Source organism: Lissotriton helveticus, chromosome 3_2, assembly GCF_964261635.1.
Source record: "Lissotriton helveticus chromosome 3_2, aLisHel1.1, whole genome shotgun sequence".
Taxonomy (NCBI): Eukaryota; Metazoa; Chordata; class Amphibia; order Caudata; family Salamandridae; genus Lissotriton; species Lissotriton helveticus.
In genome coordinates this window covers 296,712,981-296,739,211 of record NC_136062.1, presented here as the reverse complement: position 1 = coordinate 296,739,211, position 26,231 = coordinate 296,712,981, and the positions used below count along the sequence as shown (strand labels likewise).

Sequence of the window (26,231 nt, the reverse complement as noted above, 5' to 3'; positions counted from 1 at the left end):
CATCACTGATGATATCATTCATGTGACAATACAATGCATCTCCTCACATTTTAATATAACCTCTGTTTCACCCAGTGTTAAATACAGAGTATAATTTTTGAAACCATTGACACACCAATACTAGTTACTACATACGCACTCACTGATTGCTATGTCTACACACACATTCACTCATTCACCCATACAATCATTCATACATACAATCACTCATCTTTACAACACTATCATATGCACTCATACACCTATACAGACACTCACAGTCTGCCACTCATCCATGGAGTTACTCACACACGTAGTCAGTCCTGTTAAAGAATCAATGACACTTCCATTTTCTTGTCTATACAGTTAAACATAGAGCACCTTACATTTTCAAACATATACTAACACATACTTACCTTCTTATAGAATCATTGATACAAGTACACATTGATCTGCACAGAGTCACACACCTCCCAGCCAGCCAGCCACACACACACTCAGTCTCCCATACAAATACTTGGACAATCAATCAGTAACCCATATAGTTAATCATATAGCTACTGATCAACACATGCAGCAGTTTACAGAACAACAGACATAATGATGCACAAATTAAGACAGTTTAGTCACTAACCCATGCACTCAGTGAGACACATTTAATCACTCACTCATACATTCAGTCATGCACCTACTAAATCCTTTGTCCAGACACTTATACTTCCATTCATTCTTCAATATGTAAGACACATTTTAACTTTACAGAAACACACAGTCACTGGATGATGTCATCAGTGATGTCATCAGTGATGTCATTTGAGATGTCATCAGTGATGTCATTTGAGATGTTATCAGTGATGTCATTTGAGATGTCGTCAGTGATGTCATCAGTGATGTCATTTGAGATGTCATCAGTGATGTCATCAGTGATGTCACTGACCATGTCATGAATGATGTAATATGTGACATCATCAGCAGTGGATTGCGGGTGCGCGATATATAGTTAGTGCAACTAACTATATATGGAATTTCAATGGTTTTGTGTGAGTAAAATAAGGTTTTGTAAATGCTAATTCCTAACTATATATGGTCTATAACCTATGGTTTTTTCAGTGAATTTTCAAGGTTTTGTAAATGCTAATTCCTAACTATATATGGTCTATAACCTATGGTTTTTTCAGTGAATATATATATATATATAATATCATATATATATATATATCATATATATATTCATAAGTGTTTTCCACATAAGGTCTCTCAGCTCCTTGAAAATACACCATTAACTATGTATAAGATTTATACATAATGTATCCACCTATTGCAAATCAGTGAAGTATTAACACCTATATAAAGAGAAGGGGTAGAGATATAGATAAACACATAGGCAGAATGATATATTGAAAAAGGAGAAAGGCTCCTGCGTTGGCGGGGAAAAAAAACAGGGCCTGGTTAGGCCCCTTCCATCCTAATTTCACTACAGTAGAATGGAGGCAGAGGCCAGCATCAATTAAGGGAAGTGCATATGTCTTCTTAGAACAAAGACCGTGTAAGGCTACTTCTTAGTTCTCACTCTGGCAATTTAGGTATGATGGTGGAATTAGATTTTATGTACAAAATGTCACTTCCGCTACTGAAACTACTTGCTGCGCTCTCTGTGTACACACTCCTTCTGTTTCCCAGCTGAGATGCTGGGTGAACCTGCAAATATGCCCTTTCTCACAGAGAAGTCTGCAAAGGAGATAACTGTAATCTAGAAGTATCCTCTTCACCCTTTGAGGGTGCCCTAACAGTCCTGATAATGGTGCTAGATGTTCAGTAAAATTGTACCATGCTGAATGCAAGGCAACGTTGAGTGATGTACATTTTGTAATGAAAGCTAACCATTGGGTTATTCTATTATCACACTAGGTGGCAAATAATCGTGGTCTACTCAGGTTTCAAGGCCTAGAGATTAAGACAGCCAGGTCAATAAAATAAATAATCAAAGTCAAGTCAACCACCTCAGTGTCTGTCTGGGTAAACAGATAGCATCCCTTTCTGAGGTGAATTTGTGGTAAGATTTATTGTGAAAAACCTTGAATCCTGACAGACTTGATTATGTCAGTGTTAGGTACAACTCTATCACATTAACATCATTACAGTACTACAACTGATCTTTTTTATTAAAGGTGCGTCTTAGCATTTTTGTTGTGCAATGCAGAATTATAATGTTACACATTTGATAACATTTATAATTACTTCTGCTTTGAAAACAAGTTATTTTATGCATAAACTATAAGTAGTGCTATGTCATGCATTTACACAAACAATTATACCATGTATGCAGAATTGTGTTCTGTAGTTGTGAGATGGTGCGTCTTATATGCTTACATAATGTTCTGTATGCTCTTTGTCTCTGTTTTTAAGGTGGCCAAAGCAGTGTCGCACTCCTTGAACAACTGCGTGAATTGTTTACCTGGACAGAAGGATGTGGATATGGCTTTGAAAAGCATTGGCGAGTCCAGCAAGAAGCTCCTTGTTGACTCGGTAGGGATTTGCCTTTTTTGTTTCAGGCATTCTCCTCTCTTCTTGTGCAGAGGAAGCTCTACACTATATATGTGCCCTTCCTATTAATTATCTGGAGTGTTTCTACAGGTAATAAGCTAATTGTTTCCACTTCACCTAGACCTCGATATGTTAACTCACAACCTTGATAAAAATTAATACTTTTAACTTCACCCTTCTTTTGTTTGATAAAAATATATCTTTATTTTAAATTAAGCAACTTGTTTATGCTAAGTGTTTATTCCCCTCCTAACCTTATAAAAATTCCTATATTGTGTATGCAGGCAGGCATAGATTGCTTGCCTCTGCTACCGCCATTCATAACACAGGCCCACGCAGCCCCCGCGGTGCGGGGGCGCCTCTAGCTCCAAGGGGCCCCCTCGGCACAGCACTGTGGCCGGAGAGCTCCTGATTGAGCCCGGAGGGGGCCCCTCTAAGTACCGTGCAGGGAGGCCCCCTCACTTTTCGTTACGCACTCCAGAGAGTGGCTCACTGTCCTGCACTGTGGATGACAGAGACATATTTTGTGCACTTGTGTATTTTTTCAAACAAAAATAAGACTGATAGTGAGTGTTAGCAAACATCACGTAAAATCTTCCACATCTGTGCCCTGCAGAGGGAGGTTTGAAAATGAATATCTGTCTGTCTGGTATTGTCTGTTTTGCGTCATTCTCCTCCATAGTTCCCCATTTACCGTTTTAACATACTTTATTAAAACCCTTCTGGACATAATAGCTCTCCCAAGATTCTGAATATATCATAGTAACCATCCTCCTCATGAATAAAATAAGGTTACCATTTTTATAAAAAAACATTATCAGTTTTCCAAAGCTGAAGCTGTATATAATTTTCTGATTAACCACAACTTTTCTATTTATTTTAGATGATATTTGTTGCATGTTAGACGAGGGTGGTAGAGTAGCTCTTATTTTATTCGATCTCTCTGCTGCCTTTGAAACCATATCACAGTATCTTGAGTCCTAGATTGCCTCACACTGGGATTTGTAGCAGGGCCAGAGAATGGCTTAGCTTTTATGTCCAGGCCAGATATCAAATGGTAAAATGTCTTCTTTTCTTTCTGCATTGCGATCAGTAAAGCAAGGTGTGCTACAGGGCTCTCCACTTCGACCTGTGCTGCTCTTCATTTATGTCACTCACCTTCCACGGCTGTTTGCAACTTTTGGTCTTACCTTTATGACATATGTCACTGATACAGAATTGGGGATACAGCACAGGCTACCTACACTAAAACTAATTTTAAAGAAGCATTATCAGCTCTGCTCAGTGGGTAGCAGCCTGTAGCATAAACCTTAATTCAGCGAAGATGGATATCCTAATCTCTGGGAGTGAACAAGGCAGTTTGTTGATGCAGTGGTGGTTGTTACAATTAGGTCCCTCCCACGACTCCTGTCTCAATGGCAAGAAATAGATGTATGTGCCGCTGTTAACAATAACTTAGCTTTGCCCCAACATATTTGTAAAATTGTGTTCTCTATGTATCATTATTTGAATAAACCAAAAGGATATTCTTTTTTCTTACTCTGTAATGAAGAGAAAGAGTATTTCAATCCATGATACTTTCTCTATTTTCAGAAAACTACAACTTCTTCACAATCTGGCACCTTGCAATATGTTAGGATTACATAGACAGACCCAGGATTCCTTTGGCTTGCAGTTCACTAGTTCGTTCGGTTTAGAGTAATGTCTAATTCACCAGAATGTTTACAAGCAAGAAACTCTTTACAACAGGTGAAAGTTCAGCTTTACTTTACCAACAGATCGCTACATTCCACCATAAATCTACAGAAGGGATGTTAAACATTCCACACTAGGTGGCTTCTCTTTTGTGTGTTGTGGGTGGGTTAGCAATTGATTAATTTACCTTTATCAATGATTTAATTGTATCACAGCCTTGCATTTAGTGAAGCCTTAAAAACCTGATCTATCTGATAGAGACTACTAGCCGCAGATTCCTTCACGTAGAAATATCCCCAGGTGTGAGACTGGATCCGGAAACTTTTTTGCCACAGCATCCCTGCGGGCCGGGGGCGGGACGACATCACGCAGCTCCATCCAGGCGTCGTCCACGCACGTGACGCCAGCGAGGTCACATAAGACCCGCCCCGGCGCGCCTACATCAGTTTTTTCCTTTTCCGCGTTGAACGCGGATCCGGTCCTTGCTACGGGCCTGTTTCGGGCCCTTTTTTCTCCAATTCTTTTGGTGGAACAGTGTGCGAATGCCTTCAGGCTTCAAAACCTGTACATTTTGTGGGCATCTTATGTCGGCGCCGGACTCGCACCTCATTTGTATGTGGTGTTTGGGGGAGGATCACGGCACCACTGACTGCAAGGCCTGTCTGCAGTTGAAGCCAAAGTCGCGGCGGGAGCGCCGCATGAAACTTCTCTTGGCGCTTCTCTCCAGGTCTACGTCCTCCCCTCGGTCTGCTTCGGCGAACGGCTTCAGGTACGGCCATGGTCGTCATCCTCGCCCATGTCAGATGTCACGTGAGTGTCAATCCCCGGTGGGTAAGTGTCGCAGTTTGTCCCCGGGGGCTGGGTTCCAGGCTTCTGGAGAAGTGGACTTTCCGCGGGTGATGCGGCCCGCGTGTCGTCCTATCCACCGTTTCCGGGTGTTGGGGCGTCGAGAGTCCAAATAGAGACATACGCGGCGGCTTTGCAGGCCTTGCTGGCATCTCCCCCTCCTGGGGCATCGGCAGACCCCTCGCTTTGCGCATGGCCCTCCATGGCACCGCCCGTGGCTCCGGCCCTGGTGCTGACTGGTTCGGATCCAGGCTTGGAGGATGTAGTGCTGTTGGGGTGCGGCTCCTCTGGGGCACCTCCTTCAGGCCACGGCGTCTCTGCCTCGCCGCAAACTCCTGCGGGAGTCCCTGTGGTGTCGCAGGAGGTCGTCGGGGCTCGGGTCGCATCCCTGATCCCCTCTCGGTCCTTTGACAAGGTATTCCTGTCTAAGGCCGGTGTGACGCCGCTACGGCGCCGGCTGGACCGTGCGGAGCCACAGGCTTCGGTGGACCCTCCTCGTCCCGCTCCGGGTCGAGGCTGTGTGAGGACCTCTCGTCCCACCCCACAGGCGGTTGCCTCGACGGAGGGAGAGGTTGGATCTTCCCTCGCACCGCCACGTGGGTTGCCGAGCGATCTCCTCCTCATTCTGGGCCGCGGCTGGCGGAGTGCTTCGTGTCACTCCCCAGGCCCGTCTCGTTCCCCCACGCAGGTGGCTACCTCGGCGGGGGTCGGGTCGGCGCCGCCCCGGGGCCGGGCCGTCTCCAGCTCCGTGCCGGTCTCCGGTGTGGGGTGACTTGGAGGACCCTTGTTTGGCGACGCCGTATGGTGCCGACAATCTGCCTCAGGCAGCGGACTCTACTGCTCCGCGCAGGGGTCGTACTGCAGATTCGTCTTCGGATGCTCCTTCTTCTCCGGAGGCAGGCTGTATATTGGTGTCGTCCTCCCCAGAGACTGGTCGCCGTGTGGTGTCTTTTTCACCGGCATCGAAGGGCGGATCCCCACTCTTCCTGAGGCAGAGGTGTTCGTCGGAAGAGCGGCAGGTCCCTCATTCTTTGGCTCCTTCTGACTTCCTGGTCTGGCTCTTGCCAATCCCGCTTGGCCTCGGGGACGGCCGCCTCAATTTGCAGCCGTCGCCCACGGAGCAGCTGCTTTCCACACAGCTGGGCCCTACGGAGGCGTGTGTGGCCTTCGCTCACGCAGTGTCCACGTCTGTGGGCATCCTGCGAATGGGTGACTAGGTGGCTAACTTTCCGGTGGACCATCTATTGGAGGTTCTCCACCAGGGTTCTGGTGGGAGGAAAATCTTACTTCCCTTTGAAGGTTCCCTCCTTTCTTCCTTGATGGGGGCTTGGAGGGGTCCTGCCTCAGGGGACACGGTGCCTCAGCATCTTCTGCCCCGGTGTCGCGTGACCCGGCGTGCCTTTCCCTCCACCCCTCTGCGTTCAGTCCTCTTTTGCAGACTGCTTTTCCCTCCCTGCCGCCGCTGTTGACTCTGCCATCCTGAGAGACCCGCTGGCTGGACTCTTGGGGGCGCAACATGTTCGCCTCGACCAGCGCTGCCCTCGGGCCCTGAACACAGTGTGTGTGCTGGCTCGGGCCTCCTCCTGTTTGTGGGACTCGGCTGAGTCTCTGGGATCCGCAGCGTCACAAGAGGGTGGTCAGGTGGACTTAAGGCATCGTGCGTTGGATGGCTGGGATCTTTCAGCGTTTATTCTCCGCTCCGCTCTGGACATCTCAGAGGTGCTGGGCCGGGCCATGGCCTCCTCGGTCGCTCTCCATCGCCATGCTTGACTTCGGGATGGAGGATTCCCTGAGAATATTCGGGAGCGACTCACTGACTTTCCGTTTGATGGCAGTCTGTTGTTCCATGTCCTGACCGACTCTGCCATCCATAGGCTCTTGACAGGGCTACGTTCCTCCTCCTCCTCCTCCTCATCTTCCTCCGCCTTACTCTCCTCCTCCTCAGTGACTCCTGAGCCGGGTTGATTCTGGACCTTCTTAGGCCACTTGTTCTGGCTGTGGAGTCTTTCTGTCCATTGAGTCCTTCTTTGACACTTTAGCATTGTTGGCTGCTGGACGGCCTTTTTGTTGATTATGTGTGTTTGGAATTTTTGCGTAGACTTAGGCCTGAGATTAGGCCTTCTGCTTGCTTGGGCTGCTTGTCAAGCCTTTCGTGGGCGTGTTTTGTTCCCCGTGGCTCTTTTGTTTTTCCTCTGCTGCGGAAGTTCTGCCAAAGAGGGTTCCCATGTTTTGGACTAATTGTACCCTAGGTGGGGTAGTGGTAGCTGTCATATGGCTTGCGCTCTGCTGGAGGGTTCTGGTCGCTTTCGAGTGCCAGTTCTTTATAGCATTTGTGTAGGTAGCTCTGCTCCTTAAGGTCGTGTGTGTGGCCACTCATGGTGGTGTGCCTGGACATCTCCTCCTCTCCCTGCTCCTGCCCTGAGGTCTGGGATGATCATATGTTCTCCCTTGCCAGGCGCTGCCTACTCGGCCTTCCTTGGGCCTCGGACTGTTCTTCTTGCTTCTGACGGCTCCTGCCTGCCAGCACTATTCGGGCTGGCAGGTTGCTCCCCACCTGGAATGGGTTCGCCTTCTTTTCCCTCGCATCCTTGGGTCTTCTAGGCTTCTTCTTCTTCTTCCTCCCTTCATGTCTTGGCATTGGGTGGAAGCTGTGTTGCCTTGTGGGGCGGTGGGGTGCTTCGGCCTCTCTGACCTTGCCCTTGGTTCCTCTCCAGCCTTCTTCTCCCTCCTACATTCTTTTGGGGTCGGTGGGGGCCTGCTTGGGGAGGGGAGGGGGTTTCCCCTTGCCTGGCAGGGTCGAGGTTCTACTTGGTCCACAGATCTGGTTCCTTGTAGGGCCCTCTCTTCTGTATTGGCTGGTAGAGGCCTTTCGCAGACCCTCTGTCCCAGGGGGTATTGCTAGTGTATCTATTCTACGTGAAGGAATCTGTGGCTAGTAGTCTCTATCAGATGTACGAGTTACGTACCTTCGGTAACGATGAATCTGGTAGAGGCGATTCTAGCCGCAGATTCCTTCACAGCCCGCCCGACCTTCCCTATTCTGCGAGGACCCTTAGGTTGGTCTTCGGTACTCGCCTCCCGGTGGGGGGTTGTATCTCCTGCGAGTGCCTTCTTGTTCTTGACGGGTGGCTCCGTCTGGGGGTGGTACATTCCTCCCTTGGTTTTTTGGAGGATGGGGTCCCGGTGTTTCGGTGCCCTGCTGATTTGGCTACTGCAGGTCTGGGGGGATTGTTTTCTATTCCTGTCCTCCCTCCTCTCCCTTTCTTCCATTCCTGTCCTCTGATTAAGGGTCATCTGGCCATGTCTTTCCCTTGTCCCTTGTGGGTGGTTGCCCTTTATGTTGGGGTGGCTTGGATGTTTGTTGCCTCTGTCTGTGTTGGGACTGGTCCCCTTCCTTGCTCAGGATGGGGGTTGTAGGTTACTATGTGTACCATGACTTTTACACATGTTCCTTGCCTTTGGGGCACAGGGGTGGGAGGCTGTCTATGTTCTGGGAGGGTGACTCCGCAGGGCTCTGCTTGTTCTTTCTTCTTTCCCTGCCTGTGGCTTCTGCAGTGTTGTTAGTCACTGTTTCCTTACAATTTTTGTGCTTTTCGCACACTGTTCCCGTGCTTCCACAGTTTTTTACCTGGTGGTTCCGTGTTGTGGTGTGGAAAAGTTCTCCGAAGAAAACTGACGTAGGCGTGCCGGGGTGGGTCTTATGTGACCTCACTGATGTCAGGTGCGCGGACAACGCCTGGGCGGAGTCACGTGATGTCGCCCCGCACCCGATGCGCAGGGATGCTGTGGCAAAAAAGTTTCCGGATCCAGTCTCACGCTTGGGGATAATTCTACGTGAAGGAATCTGCAGCTAGAATGGTCTCTACCAGATACATCGTTACCGAAGGTAAGTAACTCGTTCTTCAAGTAATTAACTACATCCTTTCTTTGATCAAACCCGACAATTCTAACACTTTGCAGTGCAAGCGCACTATTTGCTTCATTGCAGTGCTCTATAAATTCATTAACATCTGATCTCATTTTGATTAATTTCTGATTCATTTTTTAACTGAATATATTTCAATTTGAGGATGACCTTAAACATTTGTCACCTTAGTTTACATTATGCATACAGAAGTCATTTTTATGTGAATTATATTTAAAAGGGTAAAACATATATATCTATATATATATATATATCATTTTTTTTAAAGAAATCGATTATCTAGTTAGTCTAACACCAGCTTATTTAATCATCGAGTAAAAAAACACCAAAAAATAGATCTGAATCAAATGTTTAATTCCATAATCAACGCTCTCTTCATGTAATAGAAGATTTATGGCTATAAGAGCAGTATAAACCTTCAGGGACATTCCTTTGTAAATAGAAACATAATTCTTGCCGCACTCTGTCTTAGCTATAGATCTGTACATTGGTACATATAGCTTCCTGTAACAAAAATGCATCAGCAGAATGATGTTCATTAAAATCAATAGTAACAGAATGCATTTGATAACTTTCCAATGACGCCTCAGATGTTCTAATCTACCATTATTACCTATAACATAACATGTCGAGTTGCAAAGCCTGAATTGAATTTAAAAAGTTCCTTGATGCTGAATAACAGATGTTTATTGTCATCTTACTTCATGGTATTCATTCAAGAGGATAAAAGGCTTAGGTGCTTGTTATCACGGATTATTGCACTATCCACTACGCTGTCACAATTAGCATAACATCCTTAATGGTTTTTCAAATAGAAACAAGTTGACATAAGCTATTAAAACATACCTACCATGAAGCTTTATGATGGTATTGTATGTTCTACTACTTTCAACAACTCAGTCTGAAAGCACACTTGGCTCTCTCTCAACATGCAAACAAATCTCTTGGGCATGTACTCAAACACATCCTATTTCCACCCACATTTAGCAGAAAACGTCTGACTATCATAACAAGGAATACATCATCTTTAGCATGCACAGTAGCCAATCAGTACCGTCACCCCTTTGCAGAGTAACGCTCATACAACAACGTGATGTACAAGAATACTGCAAGAAAGAATCAGAAAAGACGAGGATATTACAAGGCAAGAAAGTTTAAGAACTGATACTGGAAAACGTATCAATCCTGGAAGTCTGTTTCTTGCTGCGATGCGATGCAATATGTAATAAGTACATGAAGTACCTGAGAGGATAAAAACTGCTTTCAGGCCTGGGGTTTGTCATCTAATTAGCCAGATTTCCTTCTTACTCATATAAAAGCCTCAAACCTCGACCTGCATCCTTCTCACTTTCCTGTCTTGAACAGTTAAAAGTGGGCCTGGCAAATATCTTAGTCTTTCAGACTGCTTGTCTCTCAACTATATTTTCACCTTAAGAGGTTTCAGCTGGAAAAAAATCCAGCCATGTCACCCCAACCTATTTGCTGCTATCATTGAACCTACTGTGATTCTCATACATTCGGGAGCATGGATGTAGGGATTTTCTGCCTGTACTTCTACTGGCAGCCATTGCGCACAGACCTTAGATTATCTTATCTGCAAACATAGCCCTCTGCTCTTTACTTTTAATGGTCATCGGCAAATGGATCATATTACCATTACTCAACCACCCAGTATATTGTTGTGTGTATCTGTTCTGATACTTACACTTTGTAGGAACTCAGGCCCCAGCTTCGCCATCTTATAGGAAATGCATTCTCTTAATTTCTGTCAAGTACGGCTGCCATACCAGACTGACTAGATGCAGTGCTAATCTGCGAAATCTGATAGAGACTTCTAGCCGCAGATTAAATTCGTGCTTGGACATAAATTCATGAATATTTAACAAAAACGTGTCTGCAAAAACAATAAGAAATTGAATTAGTCAACTAATATTTGGTCATCCGGGTTTGCCAGTTAAATTTATAGGCAATTTATAGGCTATGTGAAATACCAGCCAGTTTCAAATCATTGGAATCCAGGAATACCAATTCAACTTGATTTGACAATACATTTTCCTTCCAATCATTTAAGAGCGCCTGTAATGTTCTCCAAAACCGTAAGGTTGGCTCACTGGATAATCTGTTGTAACATTCCGTATTTCATGGTTACCTGTATGCCTCATTAGGAGGGTTAGTTTAGTTTAAAAGTAGCACTTTTCCACATCTGCATTTTTGTAAGACCTTGTAAGAGCTATATAATGAGCTTACGATAAATGATAAATCTACGATTCCTCCCAGTGCGAGTTAATAAATGTGACTTAATCGTCTTGCACGTATACTTAAAAAAACAATAAGCTTATCTGTAAACCAGTCAGATAAAAAATAGACTTGGTCCTAAGAACACTTTCAACAGTAAAAATAGTATTTGAAATCCAGCTAAATCATCAGATTCCAGCTTAGATCTGTTGCTCAGTGTCACTGTATTCTCAAATTGATTTAAACAAAGTTGCAATGTAAATAATGCAAAACTTTACTCAAACTTGAAGTTTGCTTAAATCTTTGTTATGTCTGACCTTCTCTGGTAGCATTTTTATTATCAATTAATTCATGAATTTCTATATTTTAGTATTTTGCCAAATAGCAACTAGATGCTTAAATATACCATCAGATAGTGATTTTGTGTTTTTGAATGCAGCTACTTGTCAAAAAGTTTTGACTGAAAGAAATAATCTCCGCCATCTGCTTCAGGGTCCTAAATAAACACCATAATACTTGCATAACCCTGTTTTGTATTTTTTTTATCCTACTGCCTTCCCCAGTCAACCATCTCCTGCCATGTTTAAAAAAAGAGGAAAAAAAACTACAATTCCAAACCTTATGCATCTTTCTAGATCGAGCAGTACAAAAATGCTCATCATTTTGTCTGTTTTTAACCCCTTCGGGGCTGATGACGAGCTCAGCTCGTCATGAGCGTAACCTGCCGTACGCTCATAACGAGCTGAGCTCGTCATGTAACGCGGTAATTTTGAAATTGCCGCGTACAGCGGGAAAATGCACCACATGCATGCGGTTAATGTATCTGATTTGCAGCAGCACAGCTTGTGCAATTCAGACAATTTCTAATTTCTCTACTTGTTTATTTTTCTTTATGACACTAATTAGACCCATTTTAACATTGTGCGGCTTGTGTTAATAAGGTAAATGACAAAGTATCCAGTCAGAGCAAAATATCGGCTTTTTTAAACATTGGAAGCCAAAATGTTTGTTTCTTATGGGGCATTTGAAGGTTTAGAGCTCATTTGAAGACAGTGGAATGACTTGGGGCTAATAATAGGTGTTATAGGCCTTCTGCTCCAACAGTTCAATGTGTGTCTTTGTTTTTTGGTTCTTTTTAAGTTAGAGCATTCTGCCTTCAGAAGATGGACTGCTCAAATAGCCCTTTAGCCCGTCTCAGGCTTTACCAGTTGTCCCTCATTACAGGCCATAGCCTCTGGGTAGGGCCTACAACTCACATTCAAGGCCCTTAGCAGCAGGCTATAATGAGTAAATGTCAGTGAAATAAACTGTACTTTTTACAACACATTCTTACTAAAATGCAACATTTGTATTTTCCATCAAACATTTTCAAAACTGATTCGCAGGTTGTTTAGTAATGTTCACATGCACAGACTACCCCTGAGATCTTTCTTGAATGCATTCAAAGAAAGTAACTTGTTAGATCTGCTGTGCTCTCTGTATTACCACTTTTCAGGTACTTCTGTGCAGTCTTGAACTTCACTTGATGCTGTAATCTCTAGGGTCATGTTTCCTAGTTAGAAATGAGAGAGTCTGAATTAAGAGTGATTAGTGCTTAACGAGCTGTGATCGTGACTCATGTATTGCTCTTTTGAAGCTGCCTCCAAGTACTAAGTCCTTCCAAGAGGCCCAATGCGAGCTGAACCAGGCGGCAGAAGATCTGAACCAGTCTGCGGGAGAAGTGGTGCATGCTTCCCGGGGTCAGAGCGGGGAGCTCGCTGCAGCCTCAGGGAAGTTCAGTGAAGATTTCGACGAGTTTCTGGATGCTGGTGTAGAAATGGCTGGGCAAGCTCAGGTGAGAATCTCATATCCTTCAACAGAGAGCAGGTTTGTTAGTATATTGTTGACTATTAATACTAAGTCATTAATAGGATTTATTTTTTTTAAACCTTTACACTTTGATACCGGTGTAACTTATTACAGTGAAGGGGAGAAACCTTGACGTGTAACCTACCTTGCATTCTGGAAAGCCCTAAAGGTTGTCCAGGTCACTGTAGATGCCAGACAAACCATGTTTGACTTCTAACCTGATTTCACCATGCTGACAGGCAATTCTGGTTTCTTTCATAACTGATCCTTGTTGTGACTTATTGTGACCTAAGAATCGAACAGTCCATCCAACCACAAAACAGCAGTGGCTCTACCACTCTCAGACACTGAAATATTCTTGTCATTACCCCACGTCCAGGTCTAAACTTTAGCTGCCGCCTGCCAAGCAGTGCTGTTCCAGAAATAGTCTTGAGGCTCATGACACTGCACAACTCTAATGTGGGTCGAGAAGGACAATAGACTAGGCAGAGACTTATAAGCATTACATTTAGAAGATGCAGATTACATTATTTTTTGGCAAGTAATAACAGAGAAGCAGTGTGTAACAAAGTATTCATTTATCTCTGGCAAGGTCTTTTTTGAGGCTATAAATAGTGCAGATTTAAACAGGCCTTTGTAGTTAGTCTAAGGGGCCCAGCAATACATACTTGTTTAGTGAAGTATCAAAAGAAATAATGACAACTAAACTCTTTGCTGATAGAGTCCTAAATCCTCATAATGCCTGGACACGTCCACAGAGGAAGCCTGGGTCACCGTGACGAGCAGTCTGTCATTATATGGTCGGTCCGGTGGCACACATTCTCAGAATACCCATTCTCAGAGTTTACGTTTTTTAACTATAACAATACAGGGATTCCCATCGATATGCATTGAAAGTCTTATATGCCCCTATGAAATAATTTTACTTTTAATCTGCTGAGTGATTACTAAAGCTGTATGCATATTTCTAGTCTGTGACAATTAGACCTGAGCTCTAAGAACCGAATGTGCCACAAAATGACCACCTTCCTCTGTGCCATTTCAAACATTAATCAATATGTTATTTCTGCTCTTAGTCATACGAGATACAAAATGTACTTCACAAAGCTCTCAAGTTTGAGATATTCTTGCGCACACTATATGGCCCTTGTTCTGAAAATTTGACCCTGATTCCTGATTCACAAAGGAAAAACATAATCTGTTGTGTACGTTTATGATTGTTTGCTATTCACAAAGGTATTTTACTAGTAGTATCTTGATGACTGCAGAGTCTCCATAGATAAAAGATAGGACATTGCATGGCACCTTAAACACACCATCGGCACTGCATTTCTGTATCTGCATATTTTTCCTGCTTACTTGATGACCTTTAGAGAAGACGTGCCTGTCTGTCTCGCTCGCCATATATGCCTGCTGCATGCCTACTGTTTTGTGCTGCCTATTTTCGCTTTCAAAACCAATAAAACAAATTTGAAATTAAAAGATAGGACAGTCCTATCTTTATATTCGGAGACTCTAGTCGCAAAGATACTCCTAGTAAAATACCTTTTATGAATAGCAAAAAAATCGTAAACTTGCACATAAGTGTAGGTTTACCTTTCTGAACCAGCCCCTGTTTCTCCCACAGGGATGACTTCCTCTGTGCAAAATCTCTAGACCTCAATGTGACTCATGTTCAAAACATTGCCTGACATCCTCGTCTAAGTTCCATCCTTAAGAGGTGAGCTCTTTTATCATTGGTTCCAGCTTGTGGTTAATACAACGTCACGATGCACACATTTGTCTTCCAGCTGCCTCAGTGTTATACTGATAGACTTACACCTTGTATACAATCTAAGTAGATTCTCTGAAACATGCAAGAAATGAGTCCTACTACGTCTACTTTACTCAGAACGGTGACATCCTTTCATTCCGTCCTCCAGGAGGTTTATAATTCTTATCTAAACCTGTGATATGCAATTAGATTGGAATTCAAGAAGCACAAGGTCAAACAACGGTCTGCCTAGTTAAATGATGTGTTATATAGACAAATTACAAATTTACATTTGGCTTCCGATTGCCATTTGTGCCTTTTAACGGTCTGGCTCGACAGCAAGACTGTCGCCAGACAATTATGTGAGCATCACTATAGAGAGGCTTTGGCTCCGGCCACATGTTTGGTGCCAGTAGTACCTGTTTTGAGTGGGCAGAAGTTGTGTGCTTCCACAAAGCTTACCCACCAAACAGCTGTGATCATGTTGCCTATTCATCTAGCTGCCTGCGATTGAAGTTTCAGGGATACACACATTGCAATGCTGTAAAGGTGTCTTACACAACTAGATAATTAATTGGCTTTTTATCTGGCAGCAGTACAGATGGGAAGATGGCAGTCATTAACTTACATAGAGTTTTAGGTCTGGCTGTACAGTGCAGCTTTAACCTGACCTTTTAACATACACCAATATTCTTCTTCAGTTCCTTGCTTCCACACAAATACGTCTCCATTCCCATGCTATCTACTTGTAATGCTTCACATTACCATAGAACATTTCTTTAAAGCCAGACCTATTGGCAATACCAATGCTTGTTTATATTTAAGCCCTGATTACTTATAGCCCAGAGAGGAAGGTGCTATTTGTTCCTCCTTATAAAATTCGACTATCTTTGTTATGGAATTTATTACATGCAATAAACTGCCTCATTCCAAGTTATTAGGGAACAGCATACACGTGTTGGTTCTTACTACACCAAAATCTGCATTTTACTGTAAATACTGTATTCTTCTCCTGTTAAATCCCAGCATGTTTGACTTGCCAAATGTGAACAAACAGTGCAATAAACGTGACATTTCGACCATGCAGACCATGTATGGAGGGGTCAAAAAACTTCTAGCTGACTCATCTTTCTGTAGGTGAGGTTCCATTTTCAGATTTCTATGAAACAATGGTGCTGATTCTACAAAACAAAATTATTGATTGCATTAGTTAGAACTTGTGCTAATCCAGTATAGCTCCCACAATAAAGTATTATTAAATACTAACCTTGCCTCATTTCATTATAGCGCAGTTGCAAAAACACATTTGTTTATACATTGTTCTGGTAACTTGTTTTGTTTGAAAAGCTTCATCTTGTTTTCATTAATGCCTGACAATCTCTGCCTCATGGTATAACTTGTGTGTTTAAGCACTATCACTGGATCAATAATTAATGTGGAGAATGTCTTTTATTTAGTTTTTAATAGGGAACAAGTTGACATTTTCAGGAATACATTATACGCAACACTTAACAGAATTCCTTAACTTTGAAGCACTGTCCTTGTAATGCTTTGAATAATGTGCCCTGTGTTACTGGGATCCCTCACAATATTTCACTGTGCTTCTCTGCTGCACAAGTTGGGCCAGCATGAACCTTTTCTTCTCGTGTGTGCCAGGCATGGGGATGTACAACATTACAATCGAGGCCTTGTTCCATAGAGGTACATTATCTTCCCTCTGCTCAGCATGTATTTGTTCAAACCAAACGCCTTGTACGTGGTTCCCAGTGATACGAATTGCCCAGTGTATCTTTCAGTACCAGGGGAGAATCCAGTGATCTGGAGTTCCATGTGCATCTACAGTGTTGCTTCCTGAAGGCCTCTTCTTTTTCTCCCTTAGACTAAAGAGGACCAGATCCAGGTCATTGGGAACCTGAAGACAATATCGATGGCATCCAGTAAGCTGCTGCTAGCTGCAAAATCGCTGTCAGTGGATTCCGGGGCTCCAAATGCAAAGAACCTCTTGGCAGCAGCTGCAAGGTAAGGGTGTAATATTAAATACCTGTTGTTTACAATTTATACACCTCATGCATCAACAGCTGTAGACTGAGACATTCCTACTTATAATTAGTACACCTCATGTGCATCATCAGAAGCAGGATTAGGCCTGCTACTCATGAGCAGCTCACTCGTTGCAAATGAACAGCTGCACTGTAAAGCCAGCCTGCTCCAATGCAGCTCACAACATGTGCATGAAATGTGGCTCTGTAAAGCTTTGCTGTTCACAACCCGATCACACCATGTGCCTATCAAGCTTCACTGTAATGCCAGGCCGCTCCCACCCATCGCATGCCCTAGACATGGAAACTGCACAGTAAGGCTCTGTTACTCACAACCATCTCACCTGACGTATGTGGTTTGTGGACTCTTAATGTACTGTGATTTAATCAGGTGAATCTTCAAACATTTCCTAAATTGAAAGGCCAATTAGAAGCCAGCACACCGAAAGCACATAAGCAGCAGAGGGTAGACCACTCTGTACACATCCATTAAACCACCTCGTGTCCCTAAGAAGCTACATGGTAAGGCCTTGGAAAGCCATACTACTCGGTCATTACACTCCAAGCATCTTTAGCTGTAATGAATCTCGTGCAAAGTTTGCACATGTGAAACTGCTAAGTAAGGCAACACCACCGATGACTAGTATAATTCATGTATATCAGCAAGTATGTTAATTCTTATTTGAAATGTAAACCAATTCCAGTTCTGATGAAATGTGACAGTCACAATGGCACTTAAGAGGGAACACAGAATGATACATAAATGATAGGCAACTTAGAATCATTACTGTGCTGCCTAAAAAGAGAAACTGGATGTGTTTTTTTGTGTGCTGTTAATTTCAATGGATATGTTAAACATTAGGATCAATCTTTGGCTGATAGTCATAGTGCCAAGGGCAGTATTACAGGATGGTTTGAGCATGTAAGGATATAGTTTGCACCTATCATTTCACATGCAGGACTTTTATTTTTATAGTTTTATATAGAGCTAACTTGACATGGAGGTATCAGTGCGCTTTACATAGATGGGAACGTGATAGTTGTACAAGTTACATGTGTGTAAATGCAAACACATAGTATAGGGGTGGATAAAAAACAACAATGTACAGTTGACCAGTGAATAGATTATATCTAAAACCTCTGAAATGTTGCGGTAACAAGGGGTAAACACAGATCACTTAACAAAAACAGGAGAGTGGGATAGGGAATTGAGCATACGGTAGATGGATTAAATTCAGTTCCTGCAGACCAGCACCAATTAGGGAAACGCCTGGGGTCAGTCCTTTCAACTGGGCCGGAACAAAGGCAGACCCAGTCGAGTCCTGGGAAAATCCCTAAAACGGGCTGGGGTCGCGGCACTGCAGCACCATGGGCCGGCCTCGCTCTCCGAGCCGAAGATAGCTGGCCGCAGAGAGGGCTAGCAGATGTGGCAACATGGCCGCCTGGCACCCACCATCTCCACCGACATGATGCAGACAATGTAGACAAGTAGAGAAGTGATGGGGGAGCATGAGTGGGCCTCTGCAGTCCATCACGAGGCACAGACGAGGCCGTAGGCAACTTTGCAGTGGACAAAGACAGGCTGCATGTAGTGCTCCTGCCGAAGACCCCCCACCACCAGGATGGAGGACTACGTTTGTGACTGCCAGTCCCTTGGACCTCCACCGTTCACTGATAAAGTGGAGACCCCGCACACCCCAACCACTCACCAGGGGAGGAAGCTTGGATCACAAAAGGGGGCGCCAAGGGGATGAGAGTGCCAAAGACGGGAACCCAGTGCTCTCTCTCCGCCCCATCCAGGGAAAACATCTCGGGCACCAAGGATCCCGCCTCAAAGGTAATCCTAGTTTCACTTTTTGTTTTTGACAGTGAGAAGCAGGATGCAGAGTAACAGTGGCGGTGTCCAGAAGGTAGGTGATGGCCGTGGATTAACACTGAAACGGTGATCCCGAGAATGTCTCCTCTCAGCTGCTTTTAGCAGCTAACCAGTACAATCGGCCATCTTACTAGGTTTCTGCTGGCTGTAGTCTTTCTTGTTACTGTGGTAGGCTTCATCTCTTTCGGCGATCGCATCGGAAAAGCCCTGGAGGATCGCGGGATTGTAGCCTTCAAATCCCCTGGGTGATGGTAGTAGTTCAATGGGGGCTTTTCTCCGGGATTTTCACCATAAGGCGGTCTCTATCCTGGGAGCTCCGGGCAGGAGCTCCTTACCCATCGGCCATCTTGGGTATTTGCTTGACCTCTGAAGGTCAAATCCGCTGAATCGGAAGAACCAATATTCCAAATCCTAATATCCTATGTGTAGCACATCCCTTAATGCTGAGCTGTATTGAAGCAGGTGCTCTTTTACTTCAAGAAAAAAGCAGGCCGGATCTTGGTTTACTACTTAGAAACCAGCTCACCAACAGCACACTCAGTAATCATTCTGCATTCTTACCTTTCGCACAAGTTGGTTTTCAGTCACCCTTTTGAAAACACTTTTGTGATTGTTTTTTTCTTAATGCTGCTCTGCTGCATGAGTAACCTTTTTTGATCATCCTTTCAGCATCCCTGCACACTATGAACATGAGTTGTGAAGAGTTGTTGCATGTGTCCTACTAAAAGTAGCTTTAGGAACGCAAATTACATTAAAAGATGCTAAGAAGAATGTAGTTTTCTATTGAAAGATGGTAAAAAACAGGGATGGGGACACCTGTACGGAAGTGGTCCTGAAACAGCAGGAAAGCCAGTCCATCTTGTATTGTCCCTATTGAGTTAACAGATTGTGCACCTCTGCCTCATCCACAGCCCTAGTACAGTGCCTGTGCTGTTTGAATAAGGGTTTCAAGATAGGGATCTCATTGATTGCTTGTTTTCATCCTCATATTGGCACAGTTACTCCCTCATTGGTCAAGGCAACATTATTCAGGTATATTCTTCAGTGTTACCTTTGTGCCTTATTTTCATTCAGTAACCCCTAACCCTGTTTACTATGCTGAAATGAAAACATTGTTAACAAGATCCTGAAATGTTGAGGATTTCTTAGCAATAATGCGTAAAGTAATTGATTCAATTCCTAATTCTTGCTTCCATGTTCTTCCACGACCCAGCCCTTGTACCTGCACAAAATACTCTGTCATCAGTTCCAGAACCAGCAAGAGCTGCCTATCATTATTGTTATGGCTTCTGTCTCGGGGTTCCCTCTGGCCCTGACACTGGTTCATCTTCAGGAGCTTGTTAAAATCTTTTTCTTTAACAATAGTTTTTGGGGGAATTTGTTTATTATTTTATACATAACCACAGGTACATTTCACACTAGTCACAACATTCCTTTAGCACCCGGTTACTCCCTAATCAGGCACAATGTGATACAAATAGTCAGAAGATTGCTGTTCACCTCATCACCTCCTGTATTTCCCTAGTTTGTAACCTTTAGGTCTATGGGGCTATTGGGCAAATCAGTCCGACCCTTTTTACTCGCATCAATGATGTGTGTCTGTTCTCGCCCCCCTCAACCTGCTCCTGCCTCCCATCCTCCCCAGATCTTTCCAAATTTCCCCTTTCAGTCTTTTCTTTTGTATACTTCCTTTTCCATAATTTTACAATACTCCACTCCTAGCTCCCATGACTGGTGGCTTGGGGAAATTCCAGACCCCCATTTCTGAGTGATGTATCACTTTGCCAGCATACAGCCTAAATTCACCGACAGCTTCTGAGATAGGGAGTGATCTTCTGGTCCCCAGATACCAAGCAATGTCAATCTTGGCAGTAGGTCCGGGGGTAACCTTGTAGCTTCCCCCAATGAGCCCCTAACCACCTCCCAGTAGTCTAGAATTCAGGGCTGCTCAAGAGCATGTGCATAAGTTTGCCTTTCAACCTACAGCCTCTGAGGCAAGCTGCTCAACCGCCCTGCCCAAGGCAAGGTGAGTGTATAGTAGACCTGGTGTATGGTCTTAAAATGGATTAAGTGGAAACTCCCTTTTATTGCCACCATCAATGGAAACTCGAGAGCCTCTCTCCAGTCATCCTCATCTGTTTTTCCCAGGTCTTGTTCTCAGTTGTCCCTCAATCTAAATTGAGGGAATTGCGTATTTCTCATTACCATTTTGTATTTCAGAAAAATCAGTTTTCTGACGACCCACTCCTCCAGTAGCTGTCCTGACAGTGGGAAATCCTCCGGAGTCTCCTCTTCCAGAGATGCACATTCTCTGAGGCCATGTCTTAAATGGTATAAGAAAAGGGGTGGTCGATTACAAAACAGTTAAACATATCATTACTTAAACATAAAGGTACATCCACCAAGTAAATGTGATTTAAATTGCATTTAATCCAACTACATCACCACCAACACATACACGCCCTGCCGAAAACTTAACTCAACTCCTGTGTATAGTGTACCTCTTGGGAACAACTGTGATCTGTAATATGACTGGAAATGTTCTGTTAAATTAAGACAGAATTGTTTATAGGACACAATTCCTTTTCTTTGTCCCTCATTCTTTTCCAAACACACTCTACCCTCCTTTAAAATCCCTTTTCTTATCTGACAATCACCGAGCACTGTTTGAAGAATTATAATGTAATTAACCATGTACTGTATGAATATGAAATATAGTATATGCGTAACTGCAGAAAATCACTGCGAATAGTTGGATTAAATGCAATTTAAATCACATTTACTTGGTGGATGTACCTTTATGTTTAAGTAATGATATGTTTAACTGTTTTGTAATCGACCACCCCTTTTCTTATAACATTGTACTGACCCAGGTCGATGAGGTAAGGGTTTACCCCATTATTACCTACCACATGTCTTAAATGGCCATACCTCAGCCATTGCGTCTCTGGCATCCAATATTCCTTCGTTAAGAAGGCAAAGGGGACAACTCTGTTTGCATCCCACGTGTCCGCCAGGCCCCTCAGATTCCCCCACTGGTTGCTACCTAAATCCCTCAAACGACAGCACTATCGGGGTCAGTCTGCGTCCCCACCCCAGGTCTCTGGTCAATATTTTCCATATGTGGGACACGGAAAATGTCTGGCCCACGTTTGTCATATATATTAAGATGTCATCGGCATATAGAGATGTGCATTCATCTCTTCTGCTGCTCCCCGCCAGCCACAAACCTCCATATCTATCCGGACCCATTCTGCTTATACTTCTACTGCCAGTAGAAACAACATCGGAGATAGTGGACACCCTTGACATATGCCCCTTTGCACTCTGAATTCACGAGATAGGTGCCCATTGACTCATACACTGGCCTTCGACATGTTGTGCAGCAGCGGAACCCATCTGACATATTCAGGGCCGATGCCCTTCTTGGCCAGTATCCCGAAGAGGTACTTCCTTTCCACAGAGTCAAAGGCCTCATTCGCATCCAGTGAGGCTAGAACTCGTCCCTCCGGTGATGCCCCTATCTTCTCAAGGTAGTTGTGCAGCAGTCTCAAATTTAGCTTTGGTGAACGGCCAGGTATGAACCCGTTCTGATCTGGGTGTACTAGCTTCGATGTCACCATTTTCAGTCTATCCGCTAGGAGTTTGGCCTGGATCTTAATGTCTGCGTTCAGCGTTGTTATTGGCCTGTATGATTCATTTTTTTTAAATATTTCTTTTTTATTAAACAGTTCGACCAAAACACATCAAATGAGGACAAGCAGGTGTATCCATTGTTTCTCAATAACATTTTACGCATTTCAAAATGATACACAATCACTGCAACAGGTGGATCACAGGGACTCAAGCGCATCCTCCTCCCTCGGGCGGTCTGGTGAGGTATAGATATCCCCTCTATGGTGGTTACAAGCCTCCCATACCTTATTCCATTTCCCCGGGTATCCCCTGGCGACGTAAACTGACTTCTCCCTAAACATGCACCAGTCCAAGTCATCCATCCACTTCCCAATCTGGGGCGTCTGGCTAGCTCCCCACAGTTAAGCGATGTTGCGCTTCGCTAACATAAATGCGAACGTTGCCCACTGGGTTGTTTAAGCGTTGAGGTCCGTGGGTTCCCAGACATTTAATATGCATCTACGAGCCTCTAGCTGCATTTCAATCCCAAGTACCGCCCGCATCGTGTGGTGGACCTCCCTCCAATATAATTGCACGTGTTGGCAGTGCCACAAGATATGGATAAACGTCCATAGTTCCTCACAGCCCCTTCTACACTCACCATTCCCTGAATAACCCATTCGAACAAGGTGAGGACACGTGACATACGGCCTATGCAGTATTTTAAGTTGCACTAAACACAGCCTAACCTGGATTGTAACTACTCGTGGGGAAGAAACTGCCTCCTTCCATTCTTGGTCATCTAGTTCCAGGCCATCTTCGTTCCAATGGCTTTTGAGAGTTAGTAATGGATCTTCCATATTATTTATTAATTTCCGATATATCAGAGAGAGTCTGTTCTGGAAGGTGTCCGTCAAGCACCCTATCTTCTAGGGGAGAGGCGTCCGGAGGTTTCGTGTCCCTGGGGCTGTGGGAAAGTAGCACGTGTCGAACTTGAAGGTCCCGGAAATATTCACTGTCATTCAAACTGAACTATTGCTTAAGTGCTTCAAACGTGTGGACCGTTCCTCCTACCCAGATGTCTTGTATTCGTGAGATCCCGATAAGGTCCCACTTGTCAAAGCTTTTGGATTTCCAGAGGCTCCCTAGTTTCTCCGAGTTCCAGAGTGGGGTGGCTAGTGTAAGCTTGTTTTCCCACTTTAGGTGCCTATTGACTGTATGCCATGTCTGAACGGCATGTGCCGTGGGACCAGTCAGCGGAAACCAATGGGGCCCAGCATATAACGCTCTGGTCTATTCTCCCCCGGGAAGCTGCCACCTATCCATGGCAAATCCCGGATCATTTGGGCGACCGTAGACCCCGTGATTGATAGCCGCAAGCTGGGACGCCCAGTAATATTTTTTAAGGTCAGGCAACCCAATTCCTCCATCATACCAATTAAGAGTTAACTTTGAAAACGCTATACGGGGTTTACCGTCCCAAAGAATCTGTCTCTGGAGACCCTCGATTTCCTTGAAATAGGACGCTGGCACTGGATCCATTGTGTTGTGAAGTGCATACAAGAACTGAGGCAGAGCCATCATTTTAAAAAAGCACTGCTTTACACAGCATGGAGAGCAGAAGGGATTTCCAGTGGAGGACGTCACTCCTAAGTCTCAATAAGGGAGGGTTAAGATTGTTACTGTAACAGAGTTTCGAAACCAATGTTATGTAGATACCAAGGTATCTAAAACCTTCACGGGCAATTTGGATCGGGAAGGCATTTGGAATAACCGGTGGGTCGCCCTGGAGAACATACAGCACCGATTTGGACCAGTTTATCGCAAAGCCAGAGTACCTGCCAAAGATTGCCAACACGTCCAGAAGGCAGATCAACGATCCTCTCGGGTTAGTGAGCTAGAGCAGAATGTCATCCGCGTACAGGGAGATCTTATCTTCCCACTCCAATGACCACCTCATTCCTCGTATTGATCGGTCCTGCCTGACCCATGCCGCGTGCTGCTCCAGGGCCAATGTCATGCTAAGGATACCAGGGCTGCCGGCACCATTATCGTGGGGGTCCTGCCCAGCACCCCATGCAAGCGGCGCAAAATGAGGGCCGTATTGCGGTAGGGCATGAAGCCCAATTGATCCGGATTCGCAAGGACTTTGGGCTCCACATTAAGCAACGATATAGGCCTGTAGGACACACAACTGGTTCTAGGTTTACCTTCCTTATGGATGACCACAATATTGGCTACTGGTCATATGGGAGCTGCCCCTTCTCCTTGCTTTCTCCAAACATAGAACGGAGGTGTGTTGGGCAAGTATATTCAACCTAGATTCATAAAGCTCGATAGGGATTCCGTTAGGTGCCGAAGGTTTCCCCGAATGAACCCCTCTAATGGCCTGGGACACTTCATTGTCTGTCAGCGGGGATTCCAAATAATCACGGTTGTCGCCCGAAAGCGTGGGTAGCTTAGTATCTCTAATCATCTCCCCGTTTTCTGTTTCAGTCTACCTGCCCGACGTAGTATATACCCACGATAGTGATCTGTAAACGTATCTGCTATGGCCTGCGGGTACGTCATAGCTCTGGAGTCTTTCCCTTGCACTTCAGGCACCATTCTCGACACCCATTCCCTTTTATCCAACCAAGCTATCAACTTCCCATCTCCGTGCTCATATATTCTGCTCTGAACCTCTCTACTCTGCGCCTTGGCTCTATCCCTGGCAATGCCATTGAATTAGTCTTGACGTAGTCTCAAAATGTGAAGGCCCGCAGGAGTTACTGCTCGGGCCATCTCCTCTTCCGACTTTAACACTTCCTCTTGTACTCTCTCAAGCTCAGCTTGTCGCTCTCTCTTTCTCCATGTAATCAAGGAGAGGACCTCACCCCGAATAACAGTTTTGTATGCCTCCCACAGGGTCTCCGCTGACTCAACCGTACCCCGGTTTTCCTGGAAGTATCTATCCGTGGCGATTTTCTTCCTTGTACTGGGGTCTTTCAAGTACCATGGGTTAATGGGGGCGACCGTACCAGCGTTTACACGCTCAAATTCCATCTTGAGCCACACATGGGAGTGATCTGAGACACTCCGACCCAAGTGATGTACCTCCCGTAGAGCATGGGCCTGGGCAGCCTGGACTAGCAAATAGTCTATTCTAGACCAACTTTGATGCGCGCATGATATGTGCGTGTACTGTGTACTGTGTTCTGACTGGGTTGTGTGCTCGCCAGCCATCCACCAGCCCCATTGTGTCCAAAAAATCAGGGAGCCACCTTTGTGCGGGCCTAAGTGTACAAGGCGGATGTCGGTCTATTTCCCCGTCCATTATCGCATTGACATCTCCACCCAGTGCTTAGAGTTCTAGTGGAAGCGTCAAGGTCTTTGTAAGTATCTGTCTGCAGGCCTGGTGGGACTTACACTGAGACAAACGTAACTGTTTTCCCCTCCCATTGGCCCGTAATCCCTATATAGCTACCTCTTATGTCAGCCCACGTGGCCTGTATAGCAAGGGAGAATGAGTTTTTAATCAGTATGTCCACCCCTCATGACCCAGAGGTGAATCCTGCATGTGCCACCAACTTATACCCTCCTCTATGTAAGGCCATGCACTTGTTCTCAATTAGATGTGTTTCCGGCAAAAGGACCACGTCCGGGGCGTGTCTACTAATAAACTGATTGACCACCCCCCTCTTGATTTTGTCCCCCAGACCATTCACATTCCAACTCAATATGCTGATCCCCAATCCCCGTCCCTCACCCGTCACAATATCCGTGGGAGAGTACCACCCGCTCTGCAATGTCATTTGAAGTCGAAACAAAGAAAACTGTAAACCATACAAATCCAAAATCAATAAACAATACACTCCCCACCCAACTCACCCCCTC

General features: G+C 44.7%; 1 protein-coding gene across 2 annotated transcripts in view; it reads left to right on the top strand.

Moving 5' to 3' along the window:
* Positions 1-26,231, top strand: part of TLN2 (talin 2) — a 1,508,116-nt gene that overhangs the window by 1,169,955 nt on the left and 311,930 nt on the right. For both annotated transcript variants that reach the window (XM_078684194.1, XM_078684193.1), the window contains exons 32-34: positions 2,386-2,505; positions 12,861-13,058; positions 16,705-16,844. In XM_078684194.1, coding sequence (XP_078540320.1) covers positions 2,386-2,505; positions 12,861-13,058; positions 16,705-16,844 — 458 coding nt within the window. The remainder of the gene's footprint in view (positions 1-2,385; positions 2,506-12,860; positions 13,059-16,704; positions 16,845-26,231) is intronic.